Source organism: Mixophyes fleayi, chromosome 6 (assembly GCF_038048845.1).
Source record: "Mixophyes fleayi isolate aMixFle1 chromosome 6, aMixFle1.hap1, whole genome shotgun sequence".
NCBI classification, from domain to species: Eukaryota; Metazoa; Chordata; class Amphibia; order Anura; family Limnodynastidae; genus Mixophyes; species Mixophyes fleayi.
In genome coordinates this window covers 111,460,404-111,474,527 of record NC_134407.1, presented here as the reverse complement: position 1 = coordinate 111,474,527, position 14,124 = coordinate 111,460,404, and the positions used below count along the sequence as shown (strand labels likewise).

At 40.0% G+C, this 14,124-nt stretch overlaps 1 protein-coding gene across 3 annotated transcripts in view; it reads right to left on the bottom strand.

The window, feature by feature from the left end:
- NRG3 (neuregulin 3) overlaps window positions 1-14,124 on the bottom strand; it is a 1,349,256-nt gene that overhangs the window by 81,912 nt on the left and 1,253,220 nt on the right. For 2 of the 3 annotated variants that reach the window (XM_075217161.1, XM_075217160.1), the window contains exon 8: window positions 9,214-9,384. The exons of the other annotated variant lie outside the window; for it this stretch is intronic. In XM_075217161.1, the coding sequence (XP_075073262.1) occupies window positions 9,214-9,384 (171 nt within the window). The remainder of the gene's footprint in view (window positions 1-9,213; window positions 9,385-14,124) is intronic. 3 annotated transcript variants of the gene reach the window in all.

The window sequence follows — 14,124 nt, the reverse complement described above, 5'->3', positions numbered from 1 at the left end:
CCACTGGTATATGATCCTGTTTGTGGACAACATCTGTTGTATACTGCGCTTTTATATTTTATCTATGTGAGTTTGATACCTCAAGGTTATCATTGAAATAAATTGTGTAATTCTAATATACTACATTATGATGGTCTTTTTTCCTCTAACTTTGAGACCAATACAGAGATCCTGCCTGGTGAAGAATGCCAGCTGCTAAGTCTACAGATAAGCCATAAAGATTTATTATCTGGTACACATATATCATATGCACAGGGTGTTGACGCTTAAAAGGGTGTACATCTATATTCAACTGTATAGATAAGCTATAAAGCTTTAACATCGGGTACGCATATTGCACTTATAAGGTGTTGGTGCTTTAGAGTGTTGGTTTCTCTATCATTTCTATCTGATCACTGGTCTTTGGGCCAACTCTGCTATCTTACAATACTATTCCACTATCTACACGTGGAGTATATCACTTCCGTGCTTGTGGAAAAGTCACTGTATTTGTGCCTCTTAAAATACAGTATTACATTATGTGGCGCCCCATCCTCTTGTTTTGCTCTAGATTTTTCCAGCTCACCACCTGGATTGTGGGAATCGGCAGCCGCCCATACAAAGGCATAACGTTTTCTATAGAGACTATATTGGAACTTTTTATCTACTCAGAGTTACGCGCTGAATTATCTATTTGTTGTGTAATTATATATATATATATATATATAATTAGTAACTGCCTACATGTGCAATGTCTAGAAAACCTTGTTGCCAAGGAAACAGTAAAATGTCTTGCACTTTGCAAAAAACATATAACAAAGATGGTGCCGATTGAAAGACTTGTAATTCAATATGAATTGACACGCCTTTCAGCATTTGCAGGTATATATATTATTATTTTTATTCTTATTCTTATTAATGATTTTAGAAACAATTTTCTGACAACTAGATGTTTCTACTGACACAATATTATAAACTCTAATAGGGAATGCAAGCAGTAAGCTTCTAGACAGTAAAGAAAATCAAGGACTGTATATATACATTTCAAATTTCTAAGAAGTCCAAACACAACAGTAATAATTATACTAATTATTGTTTCTCAGTGCCAGGTGGCTATTAGATTTCTGCTTAATCCTTTTTCTTTTTACTATTAGATAACTGTTTATTTTTTCTGGAGATGTACTGACAGTTGACAGCACCAGTGAAAGGAAATTGTAGATACTGTCATAATTATCTACCCAACAGTCTACCATACAGTTGGAAAACCTGTGACTCCATGGGGGGTATTCAACTGGCCGCAATGTTATAACGGTAAAGAGTACTGCTGATGTTTGTTCGCCTCTCTATCGGGCGCGAGCAAAAGTCAGTGGTACAGTCACTAAAAAAAATCACTGAGTAATGTCTCGCCTCCGTTGCGGGACACTACGCATTTTTTTTTTTAGAATTAAATCTGCCCCCATATGTAGCTGTTGAACTTTTAGCAGCAAACAATCAATTGCTTTACCTTATCCCACAGCATAGTTGCTTTCTGCCACCCTATTAGCAGAAGCGCCGTGACGTGGCTGGTGGTTTAGCATGCATTTGCAAATGTGTGTAACTAAGAATTCTGCAATTTTATGTACAAGTAGAAATAGCAGCTTTGTAACTGGCTAACAGCTGTGTGCTAGGGGATTTTTCTCTGCATTTGCTCCTTTCAGGATAACCCCACCCTTTCAAGCACCTGCTGTCAGCCTATAAATTGATCGAGCAACTTCCTTTTCTATTTTATACAATATAAGAACATCTATTTTTTATGTAAAGTTTATTCAAGTTATGTAAATTCACATTATTGTGCTACCAATATGTGGGAAAGTGCACCCTTGCAATTTAACTAATTTCTGGACAATACGTCCTGGCAACTAAAGGAGGCTTTCAGACACTCTAGCTAATACTGATCTTTGATTAAGCAGCTTGAATTTTATGTCTGTTGCATTGTCTCATGAGGTACAGCTGAGAATGGGGTAGGAATTCCTTTATTCCAAGATTGAGTTTAACTGCAGTACTATTTCCACAAAAAATGTTAAGGTAAACCATATGTCTTACAATATATTGAAATGACTTGCTCATTCCAATCTCCTCAAGTGAGCGCCATGCAAATGAAAACCCTTGTGATCAGACATATAATAACATCACAACAAGTATATTGTTGTTGAAATATGCAATTACAAAATAAATGGGAATCAAAATTTTAAGAGTTGTAACATTTCACTATTTAAACTAGAGATGGGTGGGTCCGATTCCCTGAGAACTGAACCCACCCGAACTTTGGGTATCCGAGTACCGAGCTGAGTAGCTCGGTACTCTCCCACCCGTTCCGAATCGAAATCGAGGCCGAACGTCATTGTGACGTCGTCGGATCTCGGGGCTCGGTTCTCGCAATACTTCAACATTATAAATACACGCCTCCACAGCAATCCATCGCAATTTGACAGAGGGAGAGAGCAGGGTGTAGTCACAGGCTGATTAGAGCAGGGACAGAGAATACAATATTGTTCTTGCAATTGCTCTAACCAAAATCGCTAAAGAGAGGAGGATAGAGGTTTATTATTTTTTGTTAATATTTGGCACTCCTCAGTGCTTTTGGGGTGTCCCCCATAATTGTGCATAAATATTTCTGGCTGTCAAAAGTCATATCTGTCAGCAATATCTACCAACTAATTTTTAGCACTCCTCAATGCTTTTGGGGTGTCCCCCATAATTGTGCATAAATATTTCTGGCTTCAAAAGTCATATCTGTCAGCAGTATCTACCAACTAATTTTTAGCACTCCTCAGTGCTTTTGGGGTGTCCCCCATAATTGTGCATAAATATTTCTGGCTGTCAAAAGTCATATCTGTCAGCTGTATCTACCAACTAATTTTTAGCACTCCTCAGTGCTTTTGGGGTGTCCCCTATAATTGTGCATAAATATTTCTGGCTGTCAAAAGTCATATCCGTCAGCAGTATCTACCAACTAATTTTTAGCACTCCTCAATGCTTTTGGGGTGTCCCCCATAATTGTGCATAAATATTTCTGGCTTCAAAAGTCATATCTGTCAGCTGTATCTACCAACTAATTTTTAGCACTCCTCAGTGCTTTTGGGGTGTCCCCTATAATTGTGCATAAATATTTCTGGCTGTCAAAAGTCATATCCGTCAGCAGTATCTACCAACTAATTTTTAGCACTCCCCAGTGCTTTTGGGGTGTCCCCCATAATTGTACATAAATATTTCTGGCTGTCAAAAGTCATATCTGTCAGCAGTATCTACCAACTAATTTTTAGCACTCCTCAATGCTTTTGGGGTGTCCCCCATAATTGTGCATAAATATTTCTGGCTTCAAAAGTCATATCTGTCAGCAGTATCTACCAACTAATTTTTAGCACGCCTCAGTGCTTTTGGGGTGTCCCCTATAATTGTGCATAAATATTTCTGGCTGTCAAAAGTCATATCTGTCAGCTGTATCTACCAACTAATTTTTAGCACTCCTCAGTGCTTTTGGGGTGTCCCCTATAATTGTGCATAAATATTTCTGGCTGTCAAAGGTCATATCCGTCAGCAGTATCTACCAACTAATTTTTAGCACTCCTCAGTGCTTTTGGGGTGTCCCCCATAATTGTGCATAAATATTTCTGGCTGTCAAAAGTCATATCTGTCAGCAGTATCTGCCAACTAATTTTTAGCACTACAAGTGCTTTGCACTCAGAATGGATTCAAAGCAGTCCTCATATAATTAGAATGAGCAACCAGGTTCTGTCACCAGTCCTGATGTTAGTGTTCCCAGTACGTCTTCTGGCCAAGGCGATGTCAAACAACAGAGTGTTTCCAAATCAGTGCAAAAAACAAAAAAAAGTTTACTGTATTGAAGCGAAAAAGAAGTGTTACTTAGCAAAAGTTAAGTGCCGATAAAAAAAAATTGCAATCATGCCACATGCAGTGGCAAAGAGAGAATGAGGCCTTCACCTTTGCCTATTAGTGGCAGATCCCAAAAAGTTACCCAGCCTACAATTGGTGCACAACTACTGTTACGCGTCAAAGCCGAGCTGCAAGATAACAGTAAGGCATTAGAGGAGAATGTTTGCTCTGATTCACAAATGACAACAATCCCTGTGGAGAGTCCATCCAACAGTGGGATGTCTAATCGTGAGCATTCTGCTGATGTGTGCCTTAATAGCCCGAGTGTAGCTGGTGATACCCAAATTGAGGATGCCACTTTGGAATTAGAAGAGGATGAGGGGGAAATTTGTGTAGGCGACGAGGGCGCTAATGAGGATGTTGATGAGGATGAGGTTGGTTGTGTAAGTCCTGCACCAGTGGCAGCAGTTCTGGCATGTGACAAGAAAAAGGCCATTGTCATGCCTGGGCATAAAACAAAAATCCACTTCTTATGTGTGGAATTATTTCTACCCAAATCCAGACAACAATTGTATAGCCATTTCTAGTGTATGTCAAGCCACAGTCAGTCGAGGGAGGGACCTTAACCATCTTGGAACCTCGTCTATGTTACGCCATTTAACGAGAGTTCATGGCAAAGTGTTGGGAAAAGCTGAAAGTTCTTCCCAAAAAAATACAAGCACTCCATCATCAGCTAAGACCCTCCGCTCACCGACATCCCGATGGCTACAAAATACACCCACCACACCATCCTCATCAATATCCTCAGTAGCGCTCGGAGTTAACCCGGCATCCCACTTACGGCTGGATGACTCCTGCACTATTATTGATTCTTTTGAAGAAAGTGTTAGTCCCACTGCTGCTGTTGCTGCTGGGGTTGAATCATCATCTCAGAGGCAGGTCAAGAAAATGAGCAGTCCTACATTTCAGCAATTAACTGTGAAACAATCATTTGCGAGGGGAAGCAAATATGACAGCAGTCACCCAGTCGCCATGGCTGCAATGTTAGTGTTAGATCTGCGTCCAATCTCCACAATAAACGCAGCTGGTTTTTCACAGTTAATTGAGGTTTTGTGTCCGCGTTACAGAATTCCATTGCGACACCATTTCTCCCGTAAAGCAATTCCACAACTATACCAAAAAGTTTGTAAAAATGTAGAGATTGCGCTGAAAAATGCCATTCTGCCCACTGTCCAATTAACCACAGATATGTGATGGAGGAGATGCTTTCGGTGGCCTGTAAAATTTCAGGCCATTTCAGGCATTCAGCCACAGCATGTGTTACAGCAGCTCCAAGAGCAGTTTAACTTGCCCTGCCACCAACTTATGCAAGAGGTGGTAACTAGGTGGAATTCCACCCTGTACATGCTTCAGAGGATAGAGGAACAGCGCAAAGCCATCCAAGCATATTGCACAAGCCATGACATTGGGAAAGGAGGGGGGATGTATTTCACTCTTGCACAGTGGGGAATCCTTTCAGTGCTGTGCAAGGTGCTGAAAGCATTTGAAGTTGTGATGTGTGAGGTGAGTGCAGACTCTGCAAGTTTGAGCCAAGTCATTCCTTTAATTAGACTATTGGAAAAGCAGAAAAAAATGAAGGAGTAGCTGAAAGCAAGCAATTCAGCAAAGTATGTTGGCCTTGTCGATCAAGTAGTTAATTCGCTTCACAATGATCCTCGAGTTATTAAGATCTTGAACTCGGATCAGTAAGTTTTGGCCACTGTGCTTGATCCAAGGTTTAAAACCTACATTGAGTCTTTACTTGTAAATGAGCGAGATGTGAACTTTTGCAAGGAGCTATTGCTCAGCAAGTTGGCCGCTGAACTGGGCCTCGGCTTGACGACGTGTCCTCCTTTACTTTCTCAAGCTGCTGCTGCTCGTAAAAAATTAAATTTCCCTAAAAGAAGCAGGGAAGACGCAGGGGGCAGACCAGAACAATTTAACATCTGGGCTGGTTTGAAGGATTCTTCCAAAAAATGTGTCACTTTGCCCATAACTCCATCCAATACGAGCATAAACATGCAAAGGATGGTGGAGGATTACTTTCAAGAGGTAGTTGATATGGAAATGTCAGACAATCCCTTTCCTTACTGGGAAGAAAAGCAGGCCATTTGGAAACCCATGTACAAACTTGCTTTGCAATACCTAAGCTGCCCACCCTCCAGTGTCTACTCTGAACGAGTGTTCAGCACAGCAGGGAACTTAGTCAGTGATCGCCGTAGAAGGTTACTTCCAAAAAATTTGTAAAAAATTATGTTTATAAAAATGAACTACATCTTCCACGAGGAAGGCCTTCATCATCCAAGACATCCAAGCATTGACTGCTCTCTAATGGCGGATTCAAGCGGCGATGAATTGATAGTCTGTGATGATGACGTACACACTGATGAGGGTGAGGGTGAGGATGAAGCTGAAAATGATGACGATAACATCTTTTTAAAACTTTCTATGTAGTGTAGGGTGCAATCTACCCCCAAAGAGGAAAGGGACTTGTGGCATTTCCATATCACGTACTGTCTTGAAAGGCTGCAGTTTGGGCAATTTATCCTTAAGGGTAGGGTGTCATAGACAGAGTGACCCCAAACTGGCTTTGTCCATTTCTCTTAATATTGTACAGTCTATAACGGCTGAATTTTTTGGTATTTTATACAAGTGGAGGGAGGCCTAGAGAGACAGAAACCAAACTGGCTTTGTGCATTTCAATTAATATTGTACAGTCTATAACGGCTGAATTTTTTGTTTTTTTAAACAAGTGGAGGGGGGTCTATAGAGACAGAAAGCAAACTGCCTTTTTCCATTTCTTTACATATTTAACTATAAGTGTAGGGTGTAATATACATCCAAAGACGATGGCTGCATTGCCAATATGCATAGATGGAGAGGAAGACAATCTGTTTTGTGTGTAGAATAAATGAAGGCCTACCAACGAAGAATTAAACTGTTTTTTGGATGATTTAGATTACTTATCTCTAAAACAGTTGGAGCACTAAATTGGGTTATTTTAGGCTCAAAAACATTGATTTTCCAACAATATAGCAAAACAAAACCAAACAAAACCAAAACCAAAACCAAAACCAAATCACGCAATGGTAACATAGTAACATAGTTGATGAGGTTGAAAAAAGACACCAGTCCATCAAGTTCAACCTATTTTGGATCTCCTGCGATCCTGCACTTATATTTGAAATTAATCCAGAGTAGGCAACCGCCCATCTGTTTCAATTTTGAAAATCCCCCCAGACTCAATATTGCAATCCAATTTTACCCTATATCCACTACTATTCTTTATCTTAAATTAACGGTCGTATCCCTGGATACACCTTTCCGCTAAAAATTTGTCTAACCCTTTCTTAAACATATCTATTGACTAAAAATTTGTCTAACCCTTTCTTAAACATATCTATTGAATCTGCCATCACAACCTTCCCTGGCAATGAATTCCATATCTTGACTGCCCTTACTGTAAAGAACCCCTTCCTTTGCTGGTTGTGAAATTTCGTCTCCTCTAACCCTAGGGGATGACCACGTGTCCTGTGTATGGTCCTTGGGGTAAAAAGTTCCCATGAAAGCTCTCTGTATTGACCCCTAATGTATTTGTACATAGTAATCATATTTCCCCTTAGACACCTCTTTTCTAAAGTAAACATGCCTAAACTGGCTAACCTTTCCTCATAACTTAATGACTCCATACCCTTTATCAATTTTGTCGCCCTTCTCTGAACCCTTTCTAGTTCCAAATTATCTTTTTTATAGAGTGGTGCCCAGAACTGTACTGCATATTCAAGATGAGGTCTTACCAATGATTTATACAGTGGCAAAATTACACTGTCTTCCCTTGCATCTATGCCCCTTTTTATGCATGCCAATACTTTGTTTGCCCTTGCAGCTGCTGCTTGACATTGAGCACTATTTCTAAGTCTACTGTCTACGAGCACTCCCAAATCCTTTTCCATTATAGATTCTCCCAAATTAATTCCATTTAATTTATAGATTGCATTCTTGTTTTTGATCCCTGAATGCATAACCTTACATTTATCTGTGTTAAACCTCATATTCCATTTAGCCGCCCAATCCTCCAGTTTATTTAAGTCCCTCTGTAGAGAAGCTACATCTTGCTCTGATTTTATTACCTTACAGAGTTTAGTGTCATCTGCAAAAATAGAAACTTTACTCTCTAAACCATCACCAAGGTCATTAATAAATATATTAAAAAGGAGTGGTCCCAGCACGGAACCTTGAGGTACTCCACTTAAGACTTTTGACCAATTAGAAAATGTTCCATTTATCACAACTCTCTGTTCCCTATTCTCTAACCAGTTTTCGATTCAAGTACAAATTTTGATTTCTAGACCCAGTTCCCTTATTTTGTAAACCAACCTCTTGTGTGGCACTGTATCAAAGGCCTTTGCAAAATCTAAGTAGACCACATCTACTGTCCTGCCCTGGTCTAAGTTCCCACTAACTAATTAGATTAGTTTGACATGACCTATCCCTCACAAATCCATGTTGATTCCCACTAATAATTTTATTGCGTACCAAGTAATCCTGAATACTGTCCCTTAAAATACCTTCCAGTAGTTTCCCCAGAATGGTGGTTCTGCAAAACCAAAACCAAAACCAAAACACAACGGTAATCCAGATCCAAAACCGAATCCAAAACCAAAACACGGGGGTCAGTGACCATCTCTAGCTAAACACAAGTTTCTGTAATTTAGTATATTGCAAACATCATAAACAGCTTCCAGCTCACTGCAGGAAGTAATTTTCCATTCACACAGGAAGTAAAGAGTGCAAAGGGTAATTGTTTACCCCTGGAAGTTGGAAAGCAAGCATAATTTATAATATGGTATGAAATTGCAGTTTCTGCTTTTTGCCATACTGGTAAGTTCTCTAGCTACTTAAATAAACAATTCAGCAAATAGTATTGACATACCCTATGCAACTACATAGGTCTCACTTTCCGAAGGTTAGCTATATATAAACACAGTTGCAGTGAATCCAAGTGATAATTAAGCTATCAGACAATGTTGTGCTATTATTCACAAACTATCAACGTAAAAAATGTCAAACTGTTATGATTCAAAAAATGAAGAACAAATTAAGAATTTTGATACTGCTTGACGGTAAAGTCATTAGAAAATTAAAGAAGCTTTCTCCTCTATCCATCTATGTGTAAAATATTTCTTTGATTTTAATGTTTCATGCTTAGGGAACATGAGAAAGTCACGACTCAGAAGACAGATTAAAGTAGACAAGTTTCTCCATTTTTTAATCTTGAGATTGATATTGCATTTTCATGCTCTAGTGGTTTTTATCACCTACCCTTGGCAAGTTATTGTATCCTGATCTATAAGCCCAGGCTCCTCCAGTTGCTTATATGCTGGCCCTGTAGTCCCATTGAGTCGACCCTTGGGCAGTGGAGGGGTTCTCCGAATGGCATTTCTCTGCAGCATCCTACTCCTTTGGCTGGGACTGCAGCATGTTGAAAAGCTCCTGTAATAAAGGAAACATATAGGACCACAATGTATCTCTAATTAAGCAGCTGATGTCTGGAGATGTCTGTGCAATTTACTCTTAGATGTTTGTTTACTGGCTGTTTACCAGGGTAAAAGTGGACCCTCTAGCCTCCCTCTGTAATTTAAGCTCTCATGGTCAGGGTACTCTCTGCCCTTTTGTCTCCTGTCTGTATATCCCTGTTGCATTGTACTGTACATGTGATATGCTATATTGTATTTTTATATACTGTATGTATTTGTTTTGTATTTCTATATCCTTGTTATAAGACTCTCTGTAATCTGTGGTTCCTAATAAATAAACTCTGATAATGATGACTGCGTATGTACAAAAAAAAATAATTATTGTGTAAGTCCAAAAAATTCCATACTGAAGACATCCAGGGGTGGGCTGTGCCGGTCTTCCATATTACATTTTGGGCGCCACACCCGCGGGCCTGTAACTACTATACTAACTATCTCTCTCACTGCAGCGTCCTGACGTGAAAAAAAGAAGTCAGGACGCTGCAGTGAGAGAGCCGATGCGCTGGCTCTCTCTCTCAATAGTTAGTATAGTAGTTACGGGCGGCCCAGAACACAGGAGCTGCTTTGACAAGAGGACCCAACACAGACGCGGGAAGGAGAAAAAAGCTCTGGAACCCTCAGGTAATTAAATTATAGGGGGATGGTGAAAAGGGGATGGGGGGGCTGATGAGAAAGGGGGGCTGGAGACTAGAGGGGGCTATTGAGAAGAGGGGGCAGGAGACAAGAGGGGGCTGATGAGAAGAGGGGGCTAGTGAGAAAAGAAGGCTAGAGATTTCAGGGTGCAGGAGGGTGGAGAAAAGGGGGGATTTTTCATAATATGATACATACTGTAAAAACATAAGTAATATAAAAAAATAAATCAGTAAAATATTAATGTGCAATAATAATCGCTATTAAATGTGAGGAAAGTTGCAACCCATAATTTAATGTTGGGGCTAGTGAGGGATTAAGTCGGTTTGTTTGCTAAAGGCAGAGGTTATTAATTTAATGTTTGGACTAATGGTGGAGTTATGTTTGTTTATTAAATGGGAATGTCATTAAATGTTATTAAATTATAGGGGATTGGTTGGGGAGCAGGAGGCTTTTAATTTAATGTCGACTGGTTAGGAGGAAGGAGGTCTAATTAAACATGGGTGCTATTAGTTTGATGTCGGGGCTATATGGAGGAAAATAGACATTACACCTAAATGCTATAATTAAATTCTGGAGTTGATTGGGTGGAAGTAGGCCTGTTTATTAAACAGAAAAAGCTACTGATTTAATGTTTGTCTGGATGTGGGGAGGAAGGCCTAGATTCTTCACTCACTGCTCAACTTTTCAGAAGATGAATAATAACTATCTCTTATCCAAACAGGACCCCAACATTCCAGGATCCAACCAATCAGCAACGAAACATAAGACCAGCAAGCAGAAGACACCGGCAATGTGTAACCACTGAGGTAGCATCTACTCCCACAAAGGTTTGTTGTAGTGGGAGGGAACCTGTTGGTCCAGTGGCAAACGCGGTGCAGGAGCCTATGCAGTCCGTGCATAGTCAGTGGCATCGCATACTACTTGATATGGATGTGTCATCCATTGACAGATTATTGTACTACAAGCTGTATATTCTATCAATGGGTGATGTGGCCAAATCCAGTAATACGTGATGGCCACTTATATGCGGACAGCATTGGCTGCCTACACCTCGTTTCTCAAATGACAGTGTACAGCGCTCCTCCCCTAGACTACAGGAGCCTTGCAGCAACAAATGACTGTGTGAGTGCAATCACCACAGTATTGATGTTCCCAGGGTGTTAGATTATAATCCATTATAATCAGACAGGTATGTGAAAAAGGGAAGGAACATATTCTATAAAATGCAACATAAATGGAGGTTTGTTTTTTTTGTATTATTTATTTTCATTATTTAAGATTTACATTTATAATAATACAAGTACCGCTGGATTAAGCAACACTAAAATAACCGCAAGAAACACTTGCAGATGAAGGAACCTAATGGAGATCCATCTGAATTACTAATAAAAATGAGGTTTTCAAAATGAAGCAAATTTCTCTTTGAGTTTTTTTTAACTGTGTAGAATGTCAAACTTTACGGTAGGGCATAAAGGGCCTGATCCATCTTCGGATGTAAATCCCTTTGCGTGCTGTATCTTGTGTGAAGTAGCTCTGTGCATGTTCAGAAAAGAATTTAAAAACGTAAACGTAAAAACGCCTATAAACGTAATTGCATGCAATTTTTGCTGGAAAGTGGCAAGGAAGGGGCGGATGAATGTAGACTAATGGCTCCCGAAAGTTGGCGAAATTAACAGCAAGTGGATGGAGGGGGCGTGGCTTTATCATATCATTAAATTCCCCCCTCTCCATTCAATGCCGTGAATTTCTACTACCTAATACTCTGGCACTGTAATCGTGCCTGAGTCCTTTTTAACTAGGGAGGCCCTCCTCCTGCCCCATGTCACGTGATTTATCCCCAGGATCTCAAGGGGGAGAAATCTTAAAAGTGGGCAGGTATGGTCTAACTTGGATATATGACTGTTATTAAATCTCTATGTTTGAGGATGAAATTGTGCACGAAAGTTTTTTCCAAAAGGTTTTTCACTTTTCATAATCCACCACACATCATGAGCTGTAATCTCAGTCTCTATTTGCTGGAACTACTAGCTATAGTTAGTAAAAAACAGCCTAGTATTGTTAATGGAGTAACAGATGATCAGCAACTGAGACCGTGTTGCTGTACAGCCTTGTTAAAGAGACATTGGATCTGTAAAAAGAAGCATAAATATGTATTCTCAGACTGAGCAATGTACTGTAATGTTGTACGATCGACTCCAATTTTAGCCCCTTGTCACGGATTTAGGCAGGAGATGGCAGCTACTTGCCAGTACTTTCACTACAGTGCTAGGAGCTCCATTATTTTACAGCATTCCAGATGGAGCTGAGATAAATAACATCTATAAATAAGAAGTACATATAGATCCCATGTCTATCATTTAGAGAGCGCTATCATGTGATAGCGCTATTTAAGAGTTTGATGATATACAACAAATTTGTGACTGTGTGTTTCTAATACTAAGGGCTAGATTTACTAAACTGTGGGTTTAAAAAAGGGGAGATGTTCCCTATGGCAACCAATCAGATTCTAGCTGTCATTTTGTAGAATGCACTAAATAAATGACAGCTAGAATCTGATTGGTTGCCATAGGCAACATCTACACTTTTTCAAACCCGCAGTTTAGTAAATCTAGCCCTAAGTGTATACCACATCTACACTTCGATTACTAGGACATTAGTGTCTATTAATTTTTTATTGTGTATTTAATGTTTTATCAGTATTAAGTATTTATTGTTTAGAAGTTTAAGATAGGTAGCGACATGGGACTATAAAATTAATAATTTTGGTCCCTGGTGCACGAGCGCTTAAGAGTATAACTGTTTGTGAAGAAGGTATAAGATACTGGAACAAGGATGGGCGCTGGAGCCAGATGAGACCTAATACTCTGGCACTGTAATCGTGCCTGAGTCCTCTTTAACTAGGGAGGCTAATTAGATGGGCAAAAGGGTACCATGATGAATTCATTGAGAACCAATGGTTTCATTTGTGATAGTTGTAAATATGAAGGCGTTATGGATTTTGAGGGAGGAGGGTGAATGAAGTTTATAAGTTACAGGGTTAATGACTTGAATGATGGTGAAAGGAACGATGAAGTAAGGAGCTAACTTCATAGAAGGTACCCAAAGTTTTTAATTCTTGGTGGAAAGACAAACTTTGACACCATTGTGAAGGAGGGTGAAGGTTCTTTGATGACTATCTGCAAACTGTACTGATGAGATTAGTCTTGGCTTGAGACCAGATGTGAGCACAGTCACCTATCACGTTGTCAGCTTCTGGAACAAAAGAGCTGGGACTGGCAGCGAAGTTAGGTAGAGTAGGATGTGCTCCATAAATGATAAAGAATGGTGTGGTACAGGTAGACTCAGGAAGATGATTGCTGTGCGCAAATTAGGCCCTATGGTGAAGAACCTAATCCACTCAGTATGAAGAACTCCTGGTAATACCGGTAATAGAATCATTGAGATCATCTGCCTGAGAGTTTTTGGAGCTTGGACTTAAGGTCATAATTAACTTAAAACGTAAATAGAACAATTACCACCAGGCCTTATATGGATTGAGCACTTTGGAGGTAAGTGAGATTCTTGTGGCCAGTAAAGATAGTAACTGGGTAATTGGCTCCCTCCAAACGGTGACCCCACTCTTCCAAAATGGCTTTGATACAAGTAGCTCCTTGCCCCAATACCATAGTTCTTTTCATTGGGGGTAAATTTGGATGGTTCTTCCCCGGGGAAGATTCCTGTGAGAGGACCGCTTCAATTCCCACCGAAGAGGCATCTACCTCCAAGAAGAGGGGTTGTTTTTGTTAGGCTGTTTAAGAATAGGTGCCGAGGGAAATGCTTTTTCAGGGACCTGAAAGCTGCAGTTGTCTCAGGCAGCTAGGACTTCAGATGGGCACCCTTCTGTGTTAGACTGGTGATGGGAGCTATGAGGGTGGAGAGGCCCTTATTGAATTGCCGATAATTGGCAAAGCCAAAAAAGCGGTGGATGGCTTTCCAACCCTGGGGTTATGCCACTTGATGATAGCCACTACCTTTTCTGGAACCATTTGTAGTCCTATAAAAGGTAATTTCATAAATTGCAATT